The sequence below is a fragment of the Eschrichtius robustus genome, chromosome 12, assembly GCF_028021215.1.
Source record: "Eschrichtius robustus isolate mEscRob2 chromosome 12, mEscRob2.pri, whole genome shotgun sequence".
Classification (NCBI taxonomy): domain Eukaryota; kingdom Metazoa; phylum Chordata; class Mammalia; order Artiodactyla; family Eschrichtiidae; genus Eschrichtius; species Eschrichtius robustus.
The window spans coordinates 68,979,239-69,000,894 of NC_090835.1; the positions used below are offsets into that span (position 1 = coordinate 68,979,239).

The 21,656-nt window shown below is 42.0% G+C and overlaps 1 protein-coding gene across 5 annotated transcripts in view; it reads left to right on the forward strand.

Moving 5' to 3' along the window:
• Positions 1-21,656, forward strand: part of ANKS1A (ankyrin repeat and sterile alpha motif domain containing 1A) — a 184,465-nt gene that overhangs the window by 56,805 nt on the left and 106,004 nt on the right. For 3 of the 5 annotated variants that reach the window (XM_068557221.1, XM_068557222.1, XM_068557220.1), the window contains exons 2-4: positions 14,464-14,544; positions 16,335-16,491; positions 18,387-18,449. In XM_068557221.1, the coding sequence (XP_068413322.1) occupies positions 14,464-14,544; positions 16,335-16,491; positions 18,387-18,449 (301 nt within the window). The remainder of the gene's footprint in view (positions 1-14,463; positions 14,545-16,334; positions 16,492-18,386; positions 18,450-21,656) is intronic. The other 2 variants (XM_068557223.1, XM_068557224.1) reach the window with 1 other exon arrangement.

The following is a 21,656-nucleotide window of genomic DNA, read 5'->3' on the forward strand; positions in this document are numbered from 1 at the left end:
GGGAAAGCTAGAAGAGGAATCTGGCAAATAGAGCAGATTTGGGAGGCTGATTAAATATAGATCTCAACAGAGTCTCTGAGAAAGGCTCTGGGATTAAACTAAATCTAAACATATTACAAATAGGGACAAAGAAAGTGAGAAAACTTGGACTTAGTTAAAACCAACTTTTTGTTGTTGTGTGTGTGTTTTTTCTGTTTTGTTTTAATTTTCCAAAGTAATATGCCTTGTTCAGCTATTTTTACTAATGGAAGTGGTTACAGTGCTTACTAAATTATGGAGAAATAACTTTAAAAAATTAGTTTAAACAAAAAAGCCTAAGGCAGCAAAATTCAATCTGTCTAACCTGTAAGTATATATTTTCAAAAATAATTGCCATGTTTCTTTCAAGAACAGGATGTAATTGTTAGAAAGGAAATAATCTGCTTGCAGAAGTCACCTTGGCTACACGGAACTAAAGCAGAGAGGAGGTTCTTAATAAAATGATTCTGAGAAGGGAGTGGTTACTTGTATCATAGCTGTCTTGCTTCAGAGTAAATGATGGCGCTTGAATCAGAAGTCTTTGCCATGGACTGGTTGCCTGGCACGGCAGGGGTTCGCCGCAGGTGGGGGATCACTTGCTGCGTTTTGGAAAGAGTGTATTTTGATTTTGTCAATGGAGGAAGATACTTAAGGCAGTCAAGATCATTTTGGAGGTTATTTCAGGCACAAGGCAGTGACTTTGGAAATGAAGAGGAAGGGACAAATCTGTGAACTGTTTTAGAATGTAGACTATCTGGGATTTGGTAACCCCCCCGTTGACTCATTCACCTCCCTAATCTCACCATCACTTAAACTAGCAGTAGGTCACCATTTTGTACAATTCCTATAATGTGTTCTAAAATCCACCAGCCTTTGAAATCACTGACCTATTTGGTACCCTCCCCTGGGGACTGCTACTGCTGTCATTTGGGCAAGCTTGTTCTTAGCCTCTGTAATTGAAGAGCTCCATTCAGAAGCAAATGGGAATAATTGATTTTCATTCTCCAGAGGCTAGAAAAATCAGAGACCACAGGAGGGTTTTTAAAAAGGAGACCAAACCCAGAAATAAATTTACTCCAGAACCCCTTCTTAAAAGAACTCTCTTAAGAATCTTGTAACCGGAAGCCCATCTCTCTGGAATAGATCTTGCTCGACTTAAAAAAAAAAAAAGTGTGTGTGTGTGCTGTTAAAGGAAAAATTGTTCTGACACTTGTTAAAAGAGTAAGGAAGATTTTCAGACTAGTGCAGTAGGAGTATTGCCATAGGGGAGAGAGACCAGGCTCATCTTCATATACAACAAGGACCAGTGGGGATTTTTGGCCAAAGAGGAGGGTGAGTGAGTCAGTGGATGGAAAATTTCTAAGAGGAGACATCAAGGGTAGGGGGATTCTTGCTAAACTGACCTAACAGGATTCTTGCTATAGGCAGACCAAGGACTTAGACATCAAAGAGGGGGGATGAGGAACTGGATCAGATATCAAGGGTGGGAGAACTCTTGATAAACTTACTTAACAGAATTCTTGCTAAAACTGGGCTGAGCAGGTCAAAGATAGGATGGGGACCAAAGTCAAGGCCTAGTTGAAAAGAGTGTTCAGAGGAGCCTGACTAAAATTTGGTCAAGGAGAGGGGTGTGTGTGTGTGTGTGTGTGTGTGTGTTTTATTTGAAAAGTAATACATGCCTCACCTCTAGAACAAATCAGTCTCAACAGTTTGGTATATAGCCTTCCATATGTTAGTATAGGCTTAGAAAAATACACTGTTCTTACAGAAATGAGATCATACTCTACATACTGTTATGCAGGTGCATTTCCCACTTCATATATCTTACATGTTTTTTCATGTCAGCACATATACACTGGTCTCATTCTTTAGAATACTTTGCTTCACTTTAGATATTGATGCCAAACCCTTATATTTTAAATTCCAGTTTATAATTTTTTTCACATAAGTTATCCCATTTATTCCATAAAACAACTCTCTCAGGGTAGGGATAGGACAAGTGACATGTCTACTTTATGTAAAGTTTAGATGATCTACTAGAGATTTTGTAGCTAATACAATGTGTCAAGTCCAGGATTCACTCATATGGGTCAGTTGCATGTGTGAAAAAAAAATTAGATCTTTGACATTCATCTTACAAATTAGCAACATTCAGAATACTGTTTTTGTTGTGATGCTTGGGACATTTAGGAAATATATGTGGTGTGTATTGGACCTAGAATCTGATAATAAATTTCATTTGAGGTGTACATCACTTTTGCATTATTAATTTCTATCTTGAAATTTTGTTATTTTAATTTCCTTAAAACAACAAAATAATCATCTTTAAATACTTTAAGATTAAATGAATTCAGTCAGCTTGTAGCTTTCATTATAATGTTGATGCTTTCAGTAGTTACCTTCAGTAACAAGGTTTGTCAGCTAATTGGATTTCTGGAAATGTTAATAGGAGTCTTTTGGTTAACTACCTCTATTCATTTCCCTCTGGGACCTGGTTCCTACCTAGGATATAGTGCCTCTCTTTCAAGACTCTTTATTGGTTTCCTATAACCTCTGGAGAGAAAAAAACGAGTAAGACAGAATGAATGAGGGGCGGGGAAGGTGAAGCAGGGCGGAAATGAAAGTGTATGAGCTGTGGGAAATTCATCTTATTCAGGAATGAGAAAAACAGCTGAGAGAGTGGTTTTCAAGAAGTTGTATATAGCACAGTGTTAAGATTTTGGAGTTAAACCAGTGTCACCCATTCCAGCTCTGTGACTCTGGTTAAGTTATTCATCCCCATACTTGTCAGTTTCCTAGGGTTCCCTTATAGGGTTCTGGTGAGAAGTAAACAGTGAGTTGTTTAATCCACTTAAAGTATACTTGGCTCATAGCAAACATTTAATATTGGCTGTTATTTCCAAGCCTTTTAGACTCAAAATTCCAAGAAAAGGGTCTCAAAGTCTGGATGGAGTAAAGTGACCATATAATTTATTGTCCAGGCCAGGATCCTGTTAATAATTATGCTGGGACAACAGATATAAGCCAGGATTTATGGTTTCCCTAAGTTGGAGGAATCTTTGCCCCCAAATGTGACTGATTAAGGCATCTTGCCTTCCTACCCAGCTCAGTTAAGCCTGTGGACTTTGACAAGCCAAGGAGCAAATCATTCTTAAAAGCTTTTCTGCACGCGTGCGCGCGCGCACACACACACACTCACACACACACACTCTCTCTCTCTCTCTCTCTCTCTCTCTCTCTCTGTCTGTCATATACTCATTAAACAATAGAAGAAGCCTTGCTTTTTCTTTCTAGGTAACATGTTACCTTAGAATATGAATCTGCACATATATTTAGACAAATCTGTACAGTATTTTTTACTCAAAAAATAACTTGACAGGATATTTGAGTTCTTAGAAATAGTTTCCATGATCTAAAAAAGTAATTTACCATAGCCGTCTTTAAATAGCTAGGCCCCCTCATGCTTTTATGTGTAGATTTCTCTTACCTGTGTAGATTTCTCACACCTTTATGTGTAGATTTCTCTTACTGCATGTGCCCGGTGCAGTGCTTTCTTGACAGTGAGGATGAGGTGGTAAACATAACATATTCCAATCTGCCCGGAAGTTGCTTGTGGTCTAGTGAGAAAGGCAATCAAATAATGACAAATACAGAGCTCTGAACTGAGATCATTTTCATCAAGGCAAAGTACAAGGAGCTCTACAAGTAGCTCGTGAAGAGCCCTGCCTGGCCTGGGGAGGAAAGGAAAGAGTTCCCTGAGGAGGAGAGCTTTGCTCAGTGCTGAAGGGGAGTTGAAGAGGCAGGATGGAATGGGGGTTGGGGAGGAGGCAGGAGGGAGCCTGACCTTCTAGGAAAGAAGAGCCTGCATGAGGAGTGCAGAAAACTAGGAAATGTTTGCTTTTAAAAGATCACCTTGGCTGCAGTGTGATTACACACCCTTCCCCCTGGTTGCAGAGCCCTTTCATCCCTTTTTCTTGAGAACGGATGCCATTCATCCGAGCGGTCACCCGTGTTCCCTTAGCATTTGCACAGTTCTCTTATAGCACGAATCACACTGCATTATAATTTTTTGCTTCTATGCCTCTGAGGTTCTTTAGGGCAGTGGCTTGGTCTTATTTATTATAAGGAACCTAGAATAGCACAGTGGCTTTTTCCCTCCTTCCCCCTCCCCACAAATATTTGAGTATTTACTCTGTGCCCCGTACTGTGTGCTTGCTGTTTGGGAAGGTGGTACAAGACGGGCACGGTCCCTGCTATCATGGAGCATGCGGTGTGACAGGAGTCAGAATTTTGAACTCGGGAGACCATTTTCATGCAGTTCAGCACTTCTGTGACTTTTCCTGCTGTTGCGGAGCAGAAACAGTGAATGCTGGAGTGTTAAGAAGCCAGGCTAAGGTAAATTGAATCAAATAAAAGATAAGGGCCCCCAAAGTAATAGTATAAACGGTGAGGGAAATATGGCTTGTAAAAGTGTGATTATACATTATTGCTCATGACTGCATCGCAGTAAGAGCAGAGCACTCCTGCGGTGGTATCATGTCTCAGGTTGTCACATCCATGTCCATGTTGAGACTGTGCTCCCTCCTGCCACCATTCCCATTCCCCCTTCCCCTTACCGGCGTTGATAGGGAGGCAGTGATTGAAAATAGCAGTTACTGGTGTGAATGTACAAGGTTTCTAACAGTCCCTGCTCTCCAGGAACTTGCTGGTTTGTGTGTATGTGTGGGGGGGCGGGGGGGTGGGTATTGTGTGTGCACAGATTGGCAGGAGAGGGGAGGGCTCCTTGCTGGCTTTGTGGAAAGAGGGGGCCATCCTTCCAAGTTTTTTGTGTGAGTTGTGTCACCTGTGAGGTTAAAATGGGGCTTTGCCTTTCCACTGTGTTTCTCTCTCATAAGGGAATAAACCCTTCAAAGTCACTGCCTTTCGTCACATGTTTGAAACACAAAACGCATGGCCACAAAAGCCAAGGTGACCAGAAATATACATTTCATAGTTGACAAGGACTTGTCTAGCCTGACGTGTTGTGTCAGAATCGTTTCTGCACCATCCTTACCAGGGGGCATTTGTACACACCTGAGTTCTTCTCTGGGAAAGCAGCCACTTCTAGCTCTTAGCTCTGAGCTTCAGGTGTTTCCTCCATATTTCTGATTATTGTGCTTATGTTGCTATTTCTTGATTTAAAAATTTTACACATCTTCTATCAGTCTTTGTTATGGAAGAGCAGGGTTTAGCTTTCTTGCACTCTCTCGGTCCACTGCCTCCCCCTTCATCCTTCAGATATATCACAATTTTTAGTTACATCAGTATCTAATGTTTATGTTTATATTATTATGGCTATTAATATTATTCACCTGCTGAACCAATTAATATACTCCAATCCTTTTTTTTTTTTCTCATTCTGCCTCTCTTGTTGGTTTTCTGAGTTTCCTATGTCCAGCTCACTCTTAATCCCCAAACTAAAACCATACTTTTAAAATCCCTAAATATTCTTTTCCACATTCCAGGCAGACCCATCAGTTGATCTTGTCAGTTTTACTTTCTCCCACAGATGCCAAAGCCCTGCATCCTCCAGCGATGGTTGGGTATTTCTGAGGCTTGCTGCACACTTGATTCCCTTTGCCTTTTTTTGTCCCGTTTCCTGGATGCCTGTCTTCCTCTTTCTTGGTTTGCTCATTTATTTGGTAGGGCACATCCTCCAGTCACTTCCTGATAAAAGGGTGTGTGGGAGGTAAAATTTAAGACTCTGCATGTCTAAAAATATCTTTATTCTCTGTTTATACTTGACTGATTCTTTGTCTGCTATAGAATTCAAGGTTGGAAATCATTTCACCTTCGAATTTTGAAAGCATTGCTCCTTTGTCTTATGGCTTACAGAAACGAAAGCCATAAGACTTTTTGAAAGTCTTTAAATTATTGAAAATTCTGATGCCAGTCAGTCCTTTGTATGCAAACTGTTTTTCCTCTATGGAGACTGTATTCTCTTTATCCCATGTATTCTGAAATTTCACAGTGTGCCTTGGGATGGGTCTTTTAAAAAATTATTTATTGTACTAAGTATAAGATGGACTCTTTGAACTGGAAGTTCATATCCTTCAGTTCTAGGAAAATTTAAGTTATTTCTTTGATAATTTTCTCCTCTCCTCTTTCTCTCTTTCTCTGGAACTCTTGGTCCTCTAATTTTCTTATCTTTTCTCTGGAATTTCCTATCTCTTTTTTGGTTCCATTTTCTGAAGGATTTACTGAGCTTTATCATCTAGCTCTGTATTTATATTTATATTTCTACTGTAATTTTTTTTTTAAACTTATTTTATTTATTTATTTTTGGCTGCGTTGGGTCTTTGTTGCTGTGCGCAGGCTTCCTCTAGTTGCAGCGAGTGGGGGCTACTCTTCATTGCGGTGTGCGGGCTTCTCATTGCGGTGACTTCTCTTGTTGCAGAGCACGGGCTCTAGGCGCACGGGCTTCAGTAGTTGTGGCACGCGGGCTTCAGTAGTTGTGGCACATGGGCTCAGCAGTTGTGGCTCGCAGGCTCTAGAGCGCAGGCTTAGTAGTTGTGGCTCATGGGCTTAGTTGCTCCACGGCATGTGGGATCTTCCCGGACCAGGGCTCGAACCCGTGTCCCCTGCATTGGCAGGCGGATTCTTAACCACTGTGCCACCAGGGAAGTCCCACTACTATAATTTTTTAATTTCCAAAAGCTTTACACTGATTGTTCCAATTTTTTCTAATCCAATTCTTGTGTGATAATAAGCTTTTTTGGTTGCGGTTTTATTTGGTTCCTTAGAGTCCCTTTATTCTGTTTGTTTTGTGCTCTCTCTTTTCATGTTGAACGCTCTCCTCAAATGTATGGTGATCCTTTGTTGTCGTTTTAATTTAAAAGTGAGACACCAAAAAAGCCGATTGGATGGTCTATATAGAGGTGGGATGAACTTGTCAGGGATAGGTTTTATATGCTCTATGTAGAGTGTTTGGGCAGGAATCCACCTGCCTTGTTGGGGAATCCCTGAAAGTCAGCATCTATTGAACCTTTCTGTGGAGTCATTTGGTTTCTACAGGAAAAAATCTTCTAACCTTCTGTTTGCAAGTGGAGGGTAGGGCTCTTAGCATGTTGGGAGCCAAGTGCGTGAGCAGGTCTGGAACCTCGTCCTTCAGGATGTAAACTTCCTTTTAGGGCCTCTGTTTTCGGTACAGTGCCTCTTCCTAACTTCTGCTGTTCCTAAAGTCCCTGGGTTTAGAGCCCACCTGGTTCAGTTTCTTCGCAAAATAAATCCACCTTCTGCCTGGGTGCAGGGGTAATTGTCTACTGGCTGCCCTGGATGTGACTGGGGACCTGGTGGGCTAATGCTGCTGCATACAGAATTTGTATCAAGTCCTCGTTTTCAGCCCCTCCTCATCTCTGGTCTCCTGTGCCACCAGGTACTTCTAATCACTGACCCTTCCCAGGGTGCTTGTGTGAATTGGCATCCCCTTCTCTGGATGCAGGGACTCACTTTCTCAGCTTTGCTAATTTATCTACTTTTCATCTTCCAAAAATGTTGACATTTTATGTTCACTGTTATCCTTCTCGTATTCTTTTTTTGTTTGTTTTTACTCTCATTTTAGTGGGTTTCAGGATTGAGCAGAAATAAAAATACATGTTCAGTTTTTCCCAGTCAACTAGAATTCCTTTGGCATTGTTTTGGGGGTTTCTTGTCTGATGGTTTCATGTCTGTAAGTTGTGTCTTTCTCCAAAGATCACAAGCTTCTTTGACAATGGGAATGGTTTCCTAGACTCCTTATTATCTCTCCTTTTACCCTCAACAGTTAATTATGTAGAAAGCATTTTAGTAAGGATGTGTCAAATTCATTTGAGTAAGGTGAAGTCTTTTTAAAATTAGACTGACTTTGGACAATGTTTCCTTCTGTTGGAAAACTGCCAGTCCTTCCTGAGGTTCAGAGATAAATCTGCCTTTGCAAGGATAACTAAAAGAGGAAAACAGAGAAGGCCTTTGGCAGAAAAAGGCTGATGAGACAAACGCCTGTTTAGACCTTGATGATTTAATGAAGAATTGATGGAGAGCTGCCCAGAACCTCTCTTCCCCCTCAAGTTTGTTGCTGTTGCTCCCTCTTCACAGAGTCAGTGATGGAGCAGGCCCTTTTCCGACTTGGTGTTCTGAGAGTCTTTGACTTCCTGAGAACTAATGCAGGAGGAGACCCACAGAGCTCCAAGGTTTTTTTTGTTTTTTTTAAAAATAAATTTATTTATATTTGGCTGCATTGGGTTTTTGTTGCTGCTCGCGGGCTTTCTCTAGTTGCGGCGAGTGGGGGCTACTCTTTGCAGTGCGCGGGCTTCTCATTGTGGTGTGCGGGCTTCTCATTGTGGTTTGCGGGCTTCTCATTGCGGTGGCTTCTCTTGTTGCAGAGCACGGGCTCTAGGCATGTGGGCTTCAGTAGCTGTGGCACGTGGGCTCAGTAGTGGTGGCATATGGGCTCAGTAGTTGTGGCTCACGGGCTCTAGAGCACAGGCTCAGTAGTTGTGGTGCACGGGCTTAGTTGCTCCGTGGCATGTGGGATCTTCCCAGACCAGGGCTCGAACCTGTGTCCCCTGCACTGGCAGGCGGATTCTTAACCACTGAGCCACCAGGGAAGTCCCTCCAAGTTGTTGTGTCTCAACAGTTAAGGTCAAGAGCCTGAATAAACTAGAAGGAATATGCATTAGAAGTCAGACGTGGGATTTTGTTTCAGTTCCACGTTAATTAGCTATATGGCAATCAGTAAGTCATTTGGACTTCAGTTTTCTTACCTGTAAGATGGAAATAGCAACATGTATTCCCTACTTTATAATATCATTGTAAGGGCAACATACATGTTTGTCAACATTTGAGCATATTGTCATTTTAAACTAACCATGTAACCATGGTGTTCCAGACCCTCATCTGCCTATTGACTGGACATCTACACATGGGAGTCCAAATTAATTTCAGCCTCAACTAATCCAAAACAAAACTCCCGGTGCCTCCTCCCCTCCCCTGCCTCATACTGCCACAATCCCAAAACAAAGCAACACTGGTTTTCCTCCTCAAATTACTCTCTTATTAGCCACTGAATTGTTCACACACCCCCGCCCCCCCCCCCCCATTTGGTCACCAGATCCTGTCTTTTCTATTGAATCTGTCCTTTTTTCTCAGTGCTCCTTACCACTGCCTTTGTTCGGGTCCTTATTTCATGCCTGAATTGCTAACTTCTAGCTGGGCTCCCTGGATCTAGTCACACACTTCTTCCAGTCTATCATCTATACAAATGCTTAGCATAATGATTTTTTTTCAAATTCTGAAATATTTAAAACCATCAACGGTATGGTGAATAACAAATTCACTGTCTAAGTTCCCACTTCCCAGCTGTCAACAGAAGGATTTTTGTAAAACTTACATCTGATCATTCCCTGCTTGAAACTTTCAGTGGCGCACAGGACCCTTCATGACCTGGCTCTGCCTGCCTCTCCATCCTCGCATTCACCATCATGCTCCAGCCACTCACAAGTACTTGCACTTGCCCCAGTTTGCTGGGACTACTCAGGAGACCTTGAATTGAGGCGTTTCCTCCTTGTTTCTCCTGCCTGGCTGATTCCATCTAAGCTTTAAAGGCTCAGCTTAAGTGTCTCAGCTTCTGCAAAGCCTCCCTTATTCCCATTTCCCCGTGAGCCATGCTTTGCATACTTCCCAGAATTCACGCACTGTGTCGTCATTTGTTTACTTGTCTGACTTCCCCACTCTCCTCAAGGGTGGAGACTATAACACTCTGGCGTATGGAAGATAGTGCCTAAACATTTATTCAGTTGAACTGGATTGGACACTCTGCCAGCCCATTGAGATGCCATTACTTGTCTGTGTGAAGTAAGCAGTTAGGTAACTGGACAACATGAAGCAAGCTTGCTGACAGCTAAGAACCACTGTAGGATATCGTTTAGTCCTGATCCCACAGAGTAGTCACAGATGAAAGTGGACTGGCCACTTTGGTTCCAACTTATGGTTCTTCTGTCTCTGTGTTTTATGTAAAGATATCTCAGATGCAGTATGCTTACATGTCCCATCAAGAGGTTGTTGCCATTTTTAATGGATAGAGAGTAGCAGGTTCGTTACACTACACAGAGATCATGTCACACTGGGGTCGCAGGTTAGGAAAAACCGAATGTTAGAAGTTGCAAACTGGTGGCCCTGGGCAGTTCCTTGCACAGTGCTGTGCTCTTGGAAACATGAAGGATTCCCTTAAAGGGCTTAAAATATATAGTATGGAAGTGCAATATAAAGAATTCAGTGTGGTCCAAGGTCAAATGTAATCAGTGCTGTGGTGATGGTGCACTAAATGTTTAGGGATCTCCTGTACCTTTTTTTTTTTTTCCTGGTGCTCTGTGCTCTGCTTTTGTTTGTCAGTGATCAGCCCTTTGGTACTTACTGCTTTAGAGAAACCTAATAGGACAGCTGTGATAGGGAGGAAGGCCTAGACTGTAAATAGCTCTTTTCTCGGGCTGCCAAAAAGGAAGAAACTTGGGTGGAGGGGGATGTTACTACCATCCTGTCTGAAGCTAAGATTCCAAGCAGAGAGATGACAGTTCTCCATCTTCATTTAGGTTTTATTTAATATATTCCCCATTCCCCCAAATTTTTCCACATGGGCATTTAGAAGAAATGCTAGTTAGAGAAAAAGGAGGGGAAAAGGCCTTACCCAGTTGGGAAAGTTGCAGCTTTATGCAGGAAAGTGCTTATCTTTCTGCCTTGTCTTTTCGAATTGTTTTGAGGTAGTTTTAGTGCTGGTATGGGATATCCAAACTTAATCACGTCTAAACCGGAGACATGGAAGTAAAAGTTAGAAAATGACAGAGGGCTTGCTCAGTTCTGCCTTTTTGTTAAAAGCAAGGGCAGTTTAAACCTCAGTTTTAAGGTTACTTTGGGACCTGGATTGAGATGGTTGAAGAGGTAGCAGATTCCTAATGCAGTACTAGGAGCTGACAGACCTGAGCTCCCAGCTGCTTTAACCGGTGTTACTATTCCCTTTTTCCCAATTCCTCTTGTTTATTCCAGTCATCTTGCTATTGTGTGCGACCTTGTATGACTGCATCTTCACTTCGTCTTGTCATCCGGTTAGATCACAAAGTCCCTGTTTGGCCAAAGGCCAAGAGCACCATAAATGGGAGTTTTGGATCTGCCACTGATTTGGCTTGTAATTTGGGGCAAGTAATTTGTTTTTGGATTTTAGTGTCACCTAGTTTATAATAGAATGATGATTTTTTGTCTTGTGGGGCAATTTGAAACTAAGTATGAAAATTGTACCTCTTAGATTTTCCAGATCTGTTTCACTTTCCATCGTTCTATTCATTGTCAGACACAGGTAAATCATTTTTGGTTTAGGAAATGAGGTATAAATGTGACAAAGAGATCATTGCTTTTAACTCTTTGTTTGGAAGGTGCTATAGGAATCCAAGCTTAATGGAGGATGGGGACACCAGGAAGAAACTCAAGCTCCTGACCTTGTCACCAGCTTCCTTAATTGACAAGGAACAAATAATGTAGCTGTCAGAGTACACATGTCCTCTCTTTTCACTTAAAATTTATCTTAAGCTTTTAAGCCAAATACCTACATGCTTATTAAAGTGACCCATGTCACACATATACAACCATTTATTATTAACATTTCATGTTTTTCTCTTCTTTTCCCTGTACATAGGTTCCTTCCCCTCTTTAAAAAAAAATATTCTAAAAAGACTACTACATGAATGTATTCACACTGTGTTTTACATAGTGTGGTAGAATACAGAGCAGAACGTGAAATTCCCCCTTCACCACTCTGTGGTGCCTCCGCGACACATGCTTCCTTCCCCAGAGGGAACCACCGTCAACACTGGATGAGCATGCTTCCCATCGCCATCCAAGGGGGGTGTGTGTGTGCGTGTGCGTGTGTGTGTGTGCATGTGTGTACTTATAAAATGAGGGCTCATCTTTTGAATATTATACAATGACTTCTTTTTTTCACTTTGCTGTAACACAACATATCTTATAAAATCTTTCCACGTCAGGACACATAAGTCCAACTTGTTGTCTTTTCTTTCCTTTGTTGTTGTTGTTAACTGTTATGTAATAATTCATTTTATTGGGGTACCTGGTATTTAACTCCCTACCTATAGGTGGACGTTAAGTTTGTAGTTCTTACTCTTACAGTGGATCAGTCCTGAACAAGGATGTGTCTTTGTGCGCATGTACAAGCATTTCTGTTGGATAGCTGCCTGGAAGTGGAAATGCTGGCCCAGAGTGAATGCCTATTTTTGGTTTTGGTGGGTGCTGCCAAATTGTCTTCCCAGAGGAATTCACCAATTTAAACTCATACCAGTGGTATTTAAGAGTGTTTGTTTCCCTGATCTTTACAAGCGTTTTATAGTGTCATTATTTTCATTTTTGTCAGTCTGATAGGTGAAAAGTGGTATGTGATTATTTTAATTGGCATTCTTCTAGGTTGTGTTTCTGTAGATCTAGCCTTGTCTGATTTCTGCCTTTTAGGAATCCCTCAACATTCCCAGTTACTTGATAACATTTTTTCTTATTTTCTTAGGCTGAATCTATCTATTTTATGTCCATCAATTATCTGTGGTGTAGGGTGGGAATCGTTTCACTTCATACAACTTTAGACAGGAGATGGGGTAAACTTGTGCACTCAATCCACAATCCTGATAAATGTCTCTCATATATATTTTTTCTCTACAGTATTTACAATTTTCTTTCTTTTTTCTCCTTAGCATTATATTGTAATCTCTATTCTGTCTTATTACATAGCAATATAAATAGTATATAATATTCTATGTGTCTCCACCTTAGTTATCATAGTCATTTCTCTGTTGATGGACTTTTGGGCTATTTCTAAAATTTTATTGTTATAAATAATGCTGCTTCCAACATCTGTGTATAAAGGCTCTGGGCCCAGATGGTTTTACTGGTGATTTTAATTTTAGTGCTCTATGTCAGTGATTCCTGAATATAGAAATGCGTAGATAGCTGCCCAGGTGATCTGTGACTTAAACCTAATACTGATATCACCCAATAACGATAGCACAAAAAGCAAAAACTTCAGACCAGCTTCCTTTATGAATGCAGATGTGAAAATGATAAGTAAAATACTCTCAAGTAGAAGTCACTGATATGGCCCTAATGGATAATGGCCAAATAAGGTTTATTCCAGGAATGAAAGAATGGCTCAATATTAAGAAAGCTATTGATAACATTTTAGTTGGTTCACTGTGAAAAACTATGATATTATCCATAGATGCAAAAATGTATTTAAACTAAACAGTATTTCTAATACATTTAAAAAGGAAAAAAGTAAGATACTTCCTTTACATGTTACAGAGTGTCTACCTCAGACTAACTGCCAATAACATTAGCAGGACAAAACAAAAAAATACTACTTAATAGTATTTTAGAAGCTCTGGCCAATGTAGTAAGGTATGAAACAGAAGTCAGAATTAAGGCTTTGAGGATTAAATGAGATGACATTTCAACCGTCTTAGTCTGGTATTTCTGATTCAAATAAGGCACTCAAATTGTAGATTCTGTTGTTATTCTTTTTATTACCACTAAGACGTATTCACAAAGGAAAGACAGAATTGTCCCTTGCATCTTAATGCATGTATCCTGGTGCTTTTATGAATGTGGGTTCTTTGATCTTGGTCCTTGTGGTTGAATGATCCTGATTATCTGGTCTAGAGTTTCTCTCAAGCCTTCAGTCACCAGGAGTAGAGGTGGGTACTCAGTACCTGTAACTGACTGAATGGTTTGGTTCAGTGATTTTTTTAAATTTTTGGCTGTATTGGGTCTTCGTTGCGGTACATGGGCTTCTCATTGCGGTGGCTTCTCTTGTTGCAGAGCATGGGCTCTAGGCATGCGGGCTTCGTAGTTGTGGCATGCGGGCTCAGTAGTTGTGGCTCGCAGGCTCTAGAGTGCAGGCTCAGCAGTTGTGGCACACGGGCTTACTTGCTCCGCAGCATGTGGGATCTTCCCGGACCAGGGATCGAACCGGTGTCCCCTGCATTGGCAGTCAGATTCTTAACCAGTGCGCCACCAGGGAAGTCCCTGGTTCAGTGATATTTTTGATGACCTTTCAGCGAGCTGTTCTTACAATCCTGACGGTACTCAGAGACACGAGTCCCAGACTGAGTGAATAATAAAGTTACCAATGAGGAGAATGACACAGGAAAGCAAGCTCTGAAATGATGACACCGTTGTCTTGATACTTGACTCCTTGTTCGGCACCCCATTGTGTACTCTCAGTGCTGTGCATTTCTGTAGTAAATAGCTACTTTCTTTTATCAGGAGTCATGTGGAAGTAACCTGTTTGGTTAAACACCACACAGAATCCTTTTCCAGGCAGCTAGCTGTCTCTAAATTTGGTTTGTGACTTCAGTCTTTTTTTTTTTCCCCCTATAGCATCTGGAGAGGGCCAAATGTGAACTGTGTTGACAGCACTGGGTATACACCTCTGCACCATGCTGCTTTGAATGGCCATAAGTAAGTATTAACGTGCTGCATTCCTGCCCCACTCTTCAGAACCCAGGCCTTCAGATTGTCTTTTTAAATTTTTTCCTTCTGTAAAGGTGTACAAAGCAGGGATGCTGAAGAACAGAGAAAAACTAAATTTAGTCTGTCCAGAATTCTTGAGTCTCTCTTTAGTGTATAATATAAACGTCCTTCCCCACCCCACTCCCAAAATAACTTTAACCAAAGGTTAAGTTTTACCTTTCTTCTGCTTATTCTTTTCCCCTTTGAAATGGGGCAGTGCCTTACAATGATCTGAATACGAAGCTCAAATGTGGGGCAGCCAGAACATGATGGTGCTGGATAATGTATTATGTAACCAGTCCCTTTATAAACTGAAAATAGATCGAGTGGTCATGAGAAACTTTCTTTCTGTTTACTTTATCTTTCTGCTTGCCACTCTTTCCTCATAAAATTAGCCTTGTACACAACAAGAACCATTTTTAAGGGGAAAAATAAATAAATAATATGGCCTATTTAATTCCCTTGAGTATAGAGAGGTTATCAGGAATTTGTGATTTGTGTGGGGTTTGTCTGGGAAGTTTTCTGGAGAAGGTGTGCTTTGGCGAGGGGGTGGGTGGTGGTTTGAGAGAAGGCACAGGTTTCAGTGGTTTGGCAGCTTGAAGAGGGCGCTGCCCTTCAAGTGAGGGAGAATGGCAAGGCTCAGAGCAGGAGCAGGCTGAGTGGTGGAGTACAGTGCGTAGATTTGCCAGGAAGAATGAAAAACAGAGTGTAACGGAAGACAGGGCATCGGGGAGAGTTTGAGGCATAATACTAAAGGAGATAAGCAGTAGAAGTTTAGTTTTTATGAGGAAGGATTATTGGGACCATTTAGATTTTTCCGAGCGAGAACAGGGCCCTACCACCTCATGGTTTTCTGTCTCACTTTTGCAATATTTGGCCCAGCCTAATTGATGCTGATGTGCCGGAAAGAAGCAATGACTGTTTCCTTCTACATTAAACTTTTCTAAGATATATGGAATGTGATCATTTCCTGTAATGTGGTCTTTTCTATAACCATCTTAGACAAAGCTAACAGAAAATCTGTAGAGACTCCCTCCACCTTAAATGGTGGGGTAACCTGAATTAAAGTGAATCTTGGACTTAAATGACTGTAGCTTGTTAGCCAAGTTCATCTCCAGATGCTGTTTTTATTTACAGTGGAGATTTTCTTTGACCTCATGTGCGTGGGGATAGTTATACATTTATATCTACTTAATTAGTGGTGTCACCAAGAAGGAAGCCAAGTCCTTCTTTCTGGATGTATCAAGTGATACCATATGCATCTGGCTTATGTTTGCAATCACTTTATTTCTGCTCTGCCTGTCCGCTTCCAGCTCCCACATCACTAAATGCTCTGAATAATGTGGTGAATAATGGTATTTGTTTTGCATGACTGCTTTTATGTAAATTCTATCCCTGAATGCTGTTTCAACATCACAAACAAGGAAACATTGCAAGGTTTAGACAAGGGGACCAGACGTTTTCAAAATAATGGAAAATAGATGGATTATGTAGAAAGCCCAGATAAACCGGGAGGTGATGAGTCAGTGTAGTGTGCCTCAAGATGGCTCAGCTGCTGTCAACAGCTGTACAAGTAGCTCATGGAATAAAAGGAAGAGCTGGGCGGTGAGCTCAGGTAGAGATGGGGAGCCAGATGAGATAATCTCTGTGAAAAGGCTTTGTGCCAAACAGATGTGCAGAACTGTTAGTACGAAAGACTTGTGGGTTCTGCAAACTCATGATCGATTTTTGCCTTCTAGGGATGTGGTCGAGGTTCTTCTGAGGAACGATGCACTGACCAACGTGGCTGATTCTAAAGGCTGTTACCCTCTGCACTTGGCAGCCTGGAAAGGAGATGCCCAGATAGTGCGGTTGCTCATCCATCAAGGGCCCTCACACACCAAAGTCAATGAACAGGTTGGAGGGAAGGGAAGCTTTCTGCACTCAGCTACAGCCAGACCTTGGCAGCCCCATCACCGTCTCAGTCCCGTAGCTCAGATCTCAGGGAACCAGCTCTTCCCTGGCCTAAGGGTGATTCCCCTCTTCCCAGTGCTACTCCTTCTAGTGCGTCAGGGAAACCTTGTACCATGAAGGGTGCATTTCATATGCATTTGATTCATGCAGATTTGGAATAGTACTGTAACAAAGTTATAAATACTCACCTCATGTGCAAAACTGGAAATAATGCAAATCCTGCAGAATTGCTCAGAGTTCATTTCAAACTCGTGGGCTTTTGCCATCAACGTGGCAGTGCAACTTTAGCTGGTAAACAGAAATACTTCCAGCATGTGTTGGTACTATGTGAACCATGCCGTTGTTTTACGTGCATCAGAACTTGCAGAAGTGGTGGTACGAGTGCTAGTGCTGAAAAATGAACTCACAAAGACACGTGAGTGGAGGTCTGAGGTGATTCAGCAGAATGAAGATCATTTCCATGGTGTCCTCTAATGTTCATTTACGACTGACCATGCTTTGACAAAGCAGAGAGAATTCTTAAAAAATAAAAAAGGCAGCATTTGAGCAGAAACACCATACACTGGCCATGGATTCAGGTACTCTGAGACTGTACCTTCTCTTCTTTATATTTATTCCTTTGGGAAAGTTATATTTGAATTATGTAAGTTGTAGACAAACCTCTCATAAAATACACCTCCCTGTAGTTTGGATCTGAGATGGTGTCAACTTGCGAGGAGATGGGCCCTCTCTGAGTGACAAGCCATTCTCCTGTTTCCCTCTCTGCTCTGAACTGAAGTAGATACTTTTCTTATTTGCTTGAAGGAGAGAGATGCTGCCCTGTCTCAATAAGCTTGGGACTGTTTTACTAGTGACTTTGCTGAGAGGAGATTGTTCAGTTGCCTGTAGGATTAGATCAGGGTTATTCCTCAAAAAAATAGGAAACCATTCTTGAAGTCCCCCTGTCAGCAAGACCATGCACATTCTCAGTGAGCTGTTAAGAGCACACTTTTGATTCAGAGAAGGGCAGCTTCACTGTGAGGGCTGAGAAAACTACAGCAGTGCTCCCAGCTCCCTCCATTTGGAGATTGTGTGTGTACAGCTGTTCATCAGCTTCCCTTTCCCCCTTCTGGCTGTATTTTCTGGGTAGGTGAGCAACAGACATTCAAGATCATCAATGAGGATGTTTGTTTTATAACATTAGGAAGGAAAATTGTCTCTTTAGAATTGCCTCTTTAGAACCTAAATGCAATTTTACTCCTCCTGGCTAATGTGACAGTAATTTCTCTTATCTGGAGGAAAATAAAAGAGGTTTGCTTTTAACTAATATTCCTCAATGTGGAAAAATCTAGTCACCCGTTAAAGTCCTTCTCGTTTAAGAAATTTTCAGCCACCATTTCTAACCCTGTCTTTGCTCACTTTTGCCTTGGAACACAGCTGCTTGGATTTTTGAGCCACTTGAGTATGCTAGCTTGTCCTGCTCACAGCCGCCTCCTGTCTGGAGTGTCCATTGATAAGTGGGACCCAGCCCAGTGCTTTGCGTATCTGGCAGGCAGGTGGGTGGGGCAGGGGCTGGGCACAACATCTGCAATAGCTTGAAAAACCTAATGCATCTAGGCAGTGGTTACAAGTACTTCACTGATTTATTAAAAACCATTAATGTTGCTTCAGTTGGAAGCTTGGATGAGAGGGGTGATGAGCGCTGTGCCCTGGAGGTTGTCTTCCCCATTAACTTCCTTTTGAGGCACCCAGAGGGCAGATCCAAGTTGTCTAGTGTTGGGCGCCCTTGGGGCTGTGCATTGCTTTGATATATTTCATCCATTTTATCATCACATTTTCTTTTCCTCTCCTTTTTATAGAATGCTCTTGAGATCAAAGAACTCAAAAAGTACGGCCCCTTTGACCCTTATATCAATGCCAAGGTGTGTACTTTTCGCTGCCAGGATTTCTCTGCATCATTTCTCCAAGCTGCACTTTCTCTTCGGTCCTCTCTGGCTTCCACTCTCATCCACTCAGGCTCTTCTTCATCATCCTGATGTTTGTCCGCTTCAGCCCATCTGCTTCTGGCTTGCCTGGGAACGGGAAAACGGAGCTTCAGTGGGTTTTGTTTTTGTTTTTAAAACCCATACCAATTCTGGAAAGGTTGGGTGCTTTTCCTGGAATGGCTGAAAAGCTTAGAAGTGGCAGAACTGGGGAAATAGAAGGGACCATATTATGGGCATAATTTACTATTGTGATTTCTAAAATCATTTAAATTCAAAAAAGAAAAATGCAATTAAAAGATTTACGCAAAGTAGCTTACTTTTTAATAAGCACAGAAAATGATTAAATTGTACTTCCTAGATTAATATTTTTTTTTAAGTTTGCTTTCGATATTTCTCTTGAGATGGAATCCGAACAATAGCTTGTGGTGGAGGTGTGGCAGCCGGGGCGTGGGTGACTCCATTTTACTCTTAAAAGCTGCTGGTGTGGCTCCCCTCTCTTTTCCTTGAGTTTGTGCCTGGGGCTTTGAAGCCTCAGTCCCTTCTCCCCAGCCATTAGCTTCTCTCTCTGCCTGGTCACTCTTGGCCCTTGGAACAGCTCAGAAATAGGAAATGAAGTTGCAGGGCCAAGCAGGGCACTTGCCTTGAGTCTCCCTCCCCCGTGAGGCTGGGATAAGTAAGGGGCTGATGGGCCTAGTGATGAATGTCCAGCCTCGGGCCTCGGCCCTCCACTGCCTCTGGAGGCAAAGCTGGTGGGTTGGGTGATGGTGTTAGCCTGTCTCCTCTGCGCTCTCACCTGCTGTTTTTGACTCAAGGTTTCATTCAGATGAGGTTTGCTTTTTGGCAACAATCTGGAGTTTGGTTGAGTCACTGCATTATTCACATCAGCTACCTTTCACTTGGCTCTGAATACAGCAGCCGCTGGGAAGGGAAATGTAAGGTCCTTCTGCGCGTTTCCAAATGCAAGGCAGATATTTCATGTTTTTCTTTGAGAAATACTGATTTAGCAAATGAAGGTCCCTATGGGCTGGACCTCGGCAGGCTCTACGGGAGATTTCCTTCAGCTGTTGGGCCCTAATGGTGGAAAAGCAGTTTGATCTGGGGTGGTGGAACACAGTAGTTTTAGTTTGCCCACACTTTCAATTATGTCTTCTAATCTTCAAGATAGGAAGGTAGGAAGATATTTATCTTCTTTTTTTTTTTTTTGGAAATAGTGCAGCAGAGCGGAAAACCCTCACAGATCAAGTCAGACCCAAGTTTGAATTCTGTGCTGCCACTTACTGGTGTTGACTTGAACAAGTTACTTAGTTTCTCTGAGCTTTAGTTTCCTCTTCTATAAAATGGGGTATACCATCTACCTGGCGGGATTATTTTGGAGTTCAAATAAGATCATGTACATGAAGTAAAAATATCTGGTTACTAGTAATATTTGAGGTCCTAATTTTAAAAAGTATGTACCATGTGGTATTTCTGAAAGGGCGTTTTGGAATTTATTCTTTGTTTCTAGTGGCTGAAGCTTAATGCAACATTGCTGTATTGGTCCATTCAGCGTTTTGTTTTTGGGGGAAGCACCTTGAAGTGATTGTTTCCCGACTTGGTGGTTAGTTTAGTTAGCTTATAAAGCTCTGATTAAAGGGTAAGACTTTTGTTCTTAAAAGCACATTTTCCTATCCCTTGATTTTGCACACATAAAAGAAACTTCGTCTAAATGGAATAAGAACTTACTTCTCTCTTTGGAAATACAGTCTTCCCTCAGTATCCGAGAGGCTATTGGTTCTAGGACCTCTGTGGATACTGTATTCAAGTCCCTTATATAAAATGGTGTAGTGTTTGCACATAACCTACTTCTATCCTCCCATACACCTTAAATCATCTCTAGATTACTTATAATACCTAATAATACAGTGTAATACGATAATACAATGTAAATGCTGTGTAAATAGTTGCCACTTGGTAAATTCAAGTTTTGCTTTTTGGAACTTTCTAGATATTTTCCCCTGGAATATATTTTTTTTAAGCATTACCTTTTAAAATTATTTATTTATTTTTGGCTGCATTGGGTCTTCGTTGCTGTGCTTGGGCTTTCTCTAGTTGTGGCGAGCGGGGGCTACTCTTTGTTGCGGCGCGCGAGCTTCTCATTGTGGTGGCTTCTCTTGTTGTGGAGCACGGGCTCTAGGCACACGCGCTTCAGTAGTTGTGGCACGTGGGCTCAGTAGTTGTGACGTACGGGCTCTAGAGCGCAGGCTCAGTAGTTGTGGCGCATGGGCTTAGTTGCTCCGCGGCATGTGGGAGCTTCCCGGACCAGGGCTCGAACCTGTGTCCCCTGCATTGGCAGGCGGATTCTTAACCACTGCACCACCAGGGAAGTCCCTCTCCCAGAATATTTTTGATCCATGGTTGGTTGACTCATCAGATGCAGAACGTGTGGATTAGGAGGGCCTACTGTACTACCCTTTGCCTCCACCCCACCCACCACCTCCTCAAAGGCCAAGTGATGTAAACTCCATTAAGGGATAAGGCTGTTTGGGTTGTGCTAAGAATGCAGACTCTTCTCAGGCTGATTCAATTCTAACCTCCCTAGGTTTTATCCTGGCTCAGTGGGTTTTCATTGACCTGGTGTGTCTAGGAATTGTTTTTGCTAAAATATGTTTGTGTGCTAAGTCCTATCAAGCACCTGTAGGAATTAAGAAGTTGCAGATGCCTTTCCTGGGAGCAGAGATGGTTTTCATGAGCTTTTATCTTCCTCTTCACCATATGCACCTTTTCCTGTTTCAGCAAGTCAGCATAAACCAGTCCAAATGTACGTCATCCTTAGCTAAGGTGAAACTATTAAAATTGTTTACTTACCCCCTTTTAAAACAATTTTAACTTAGTCTGAATATCATAAGATGAGCGGTAGTCAAATTAGTTTTATGGTAGGTCTATTTCTCCAGACACTTAAAAGTAATCCACAGGGACTTCCCTGGTGGTGCAGTGGTTAAGAATCCGCCTGCCAATGCAGGGGACATGGGTTCGAGCCCCGGTCTGGGAAGATCCCACATGCTGCGGAGCAACTAAGCCCATGCACCACAACTGCTGAAGCCCGTGTGCCTAGAGCCCATGCTCCACAACAAGAGAAGCCACCTCAGTGAGAAGCCCGCGCACCAC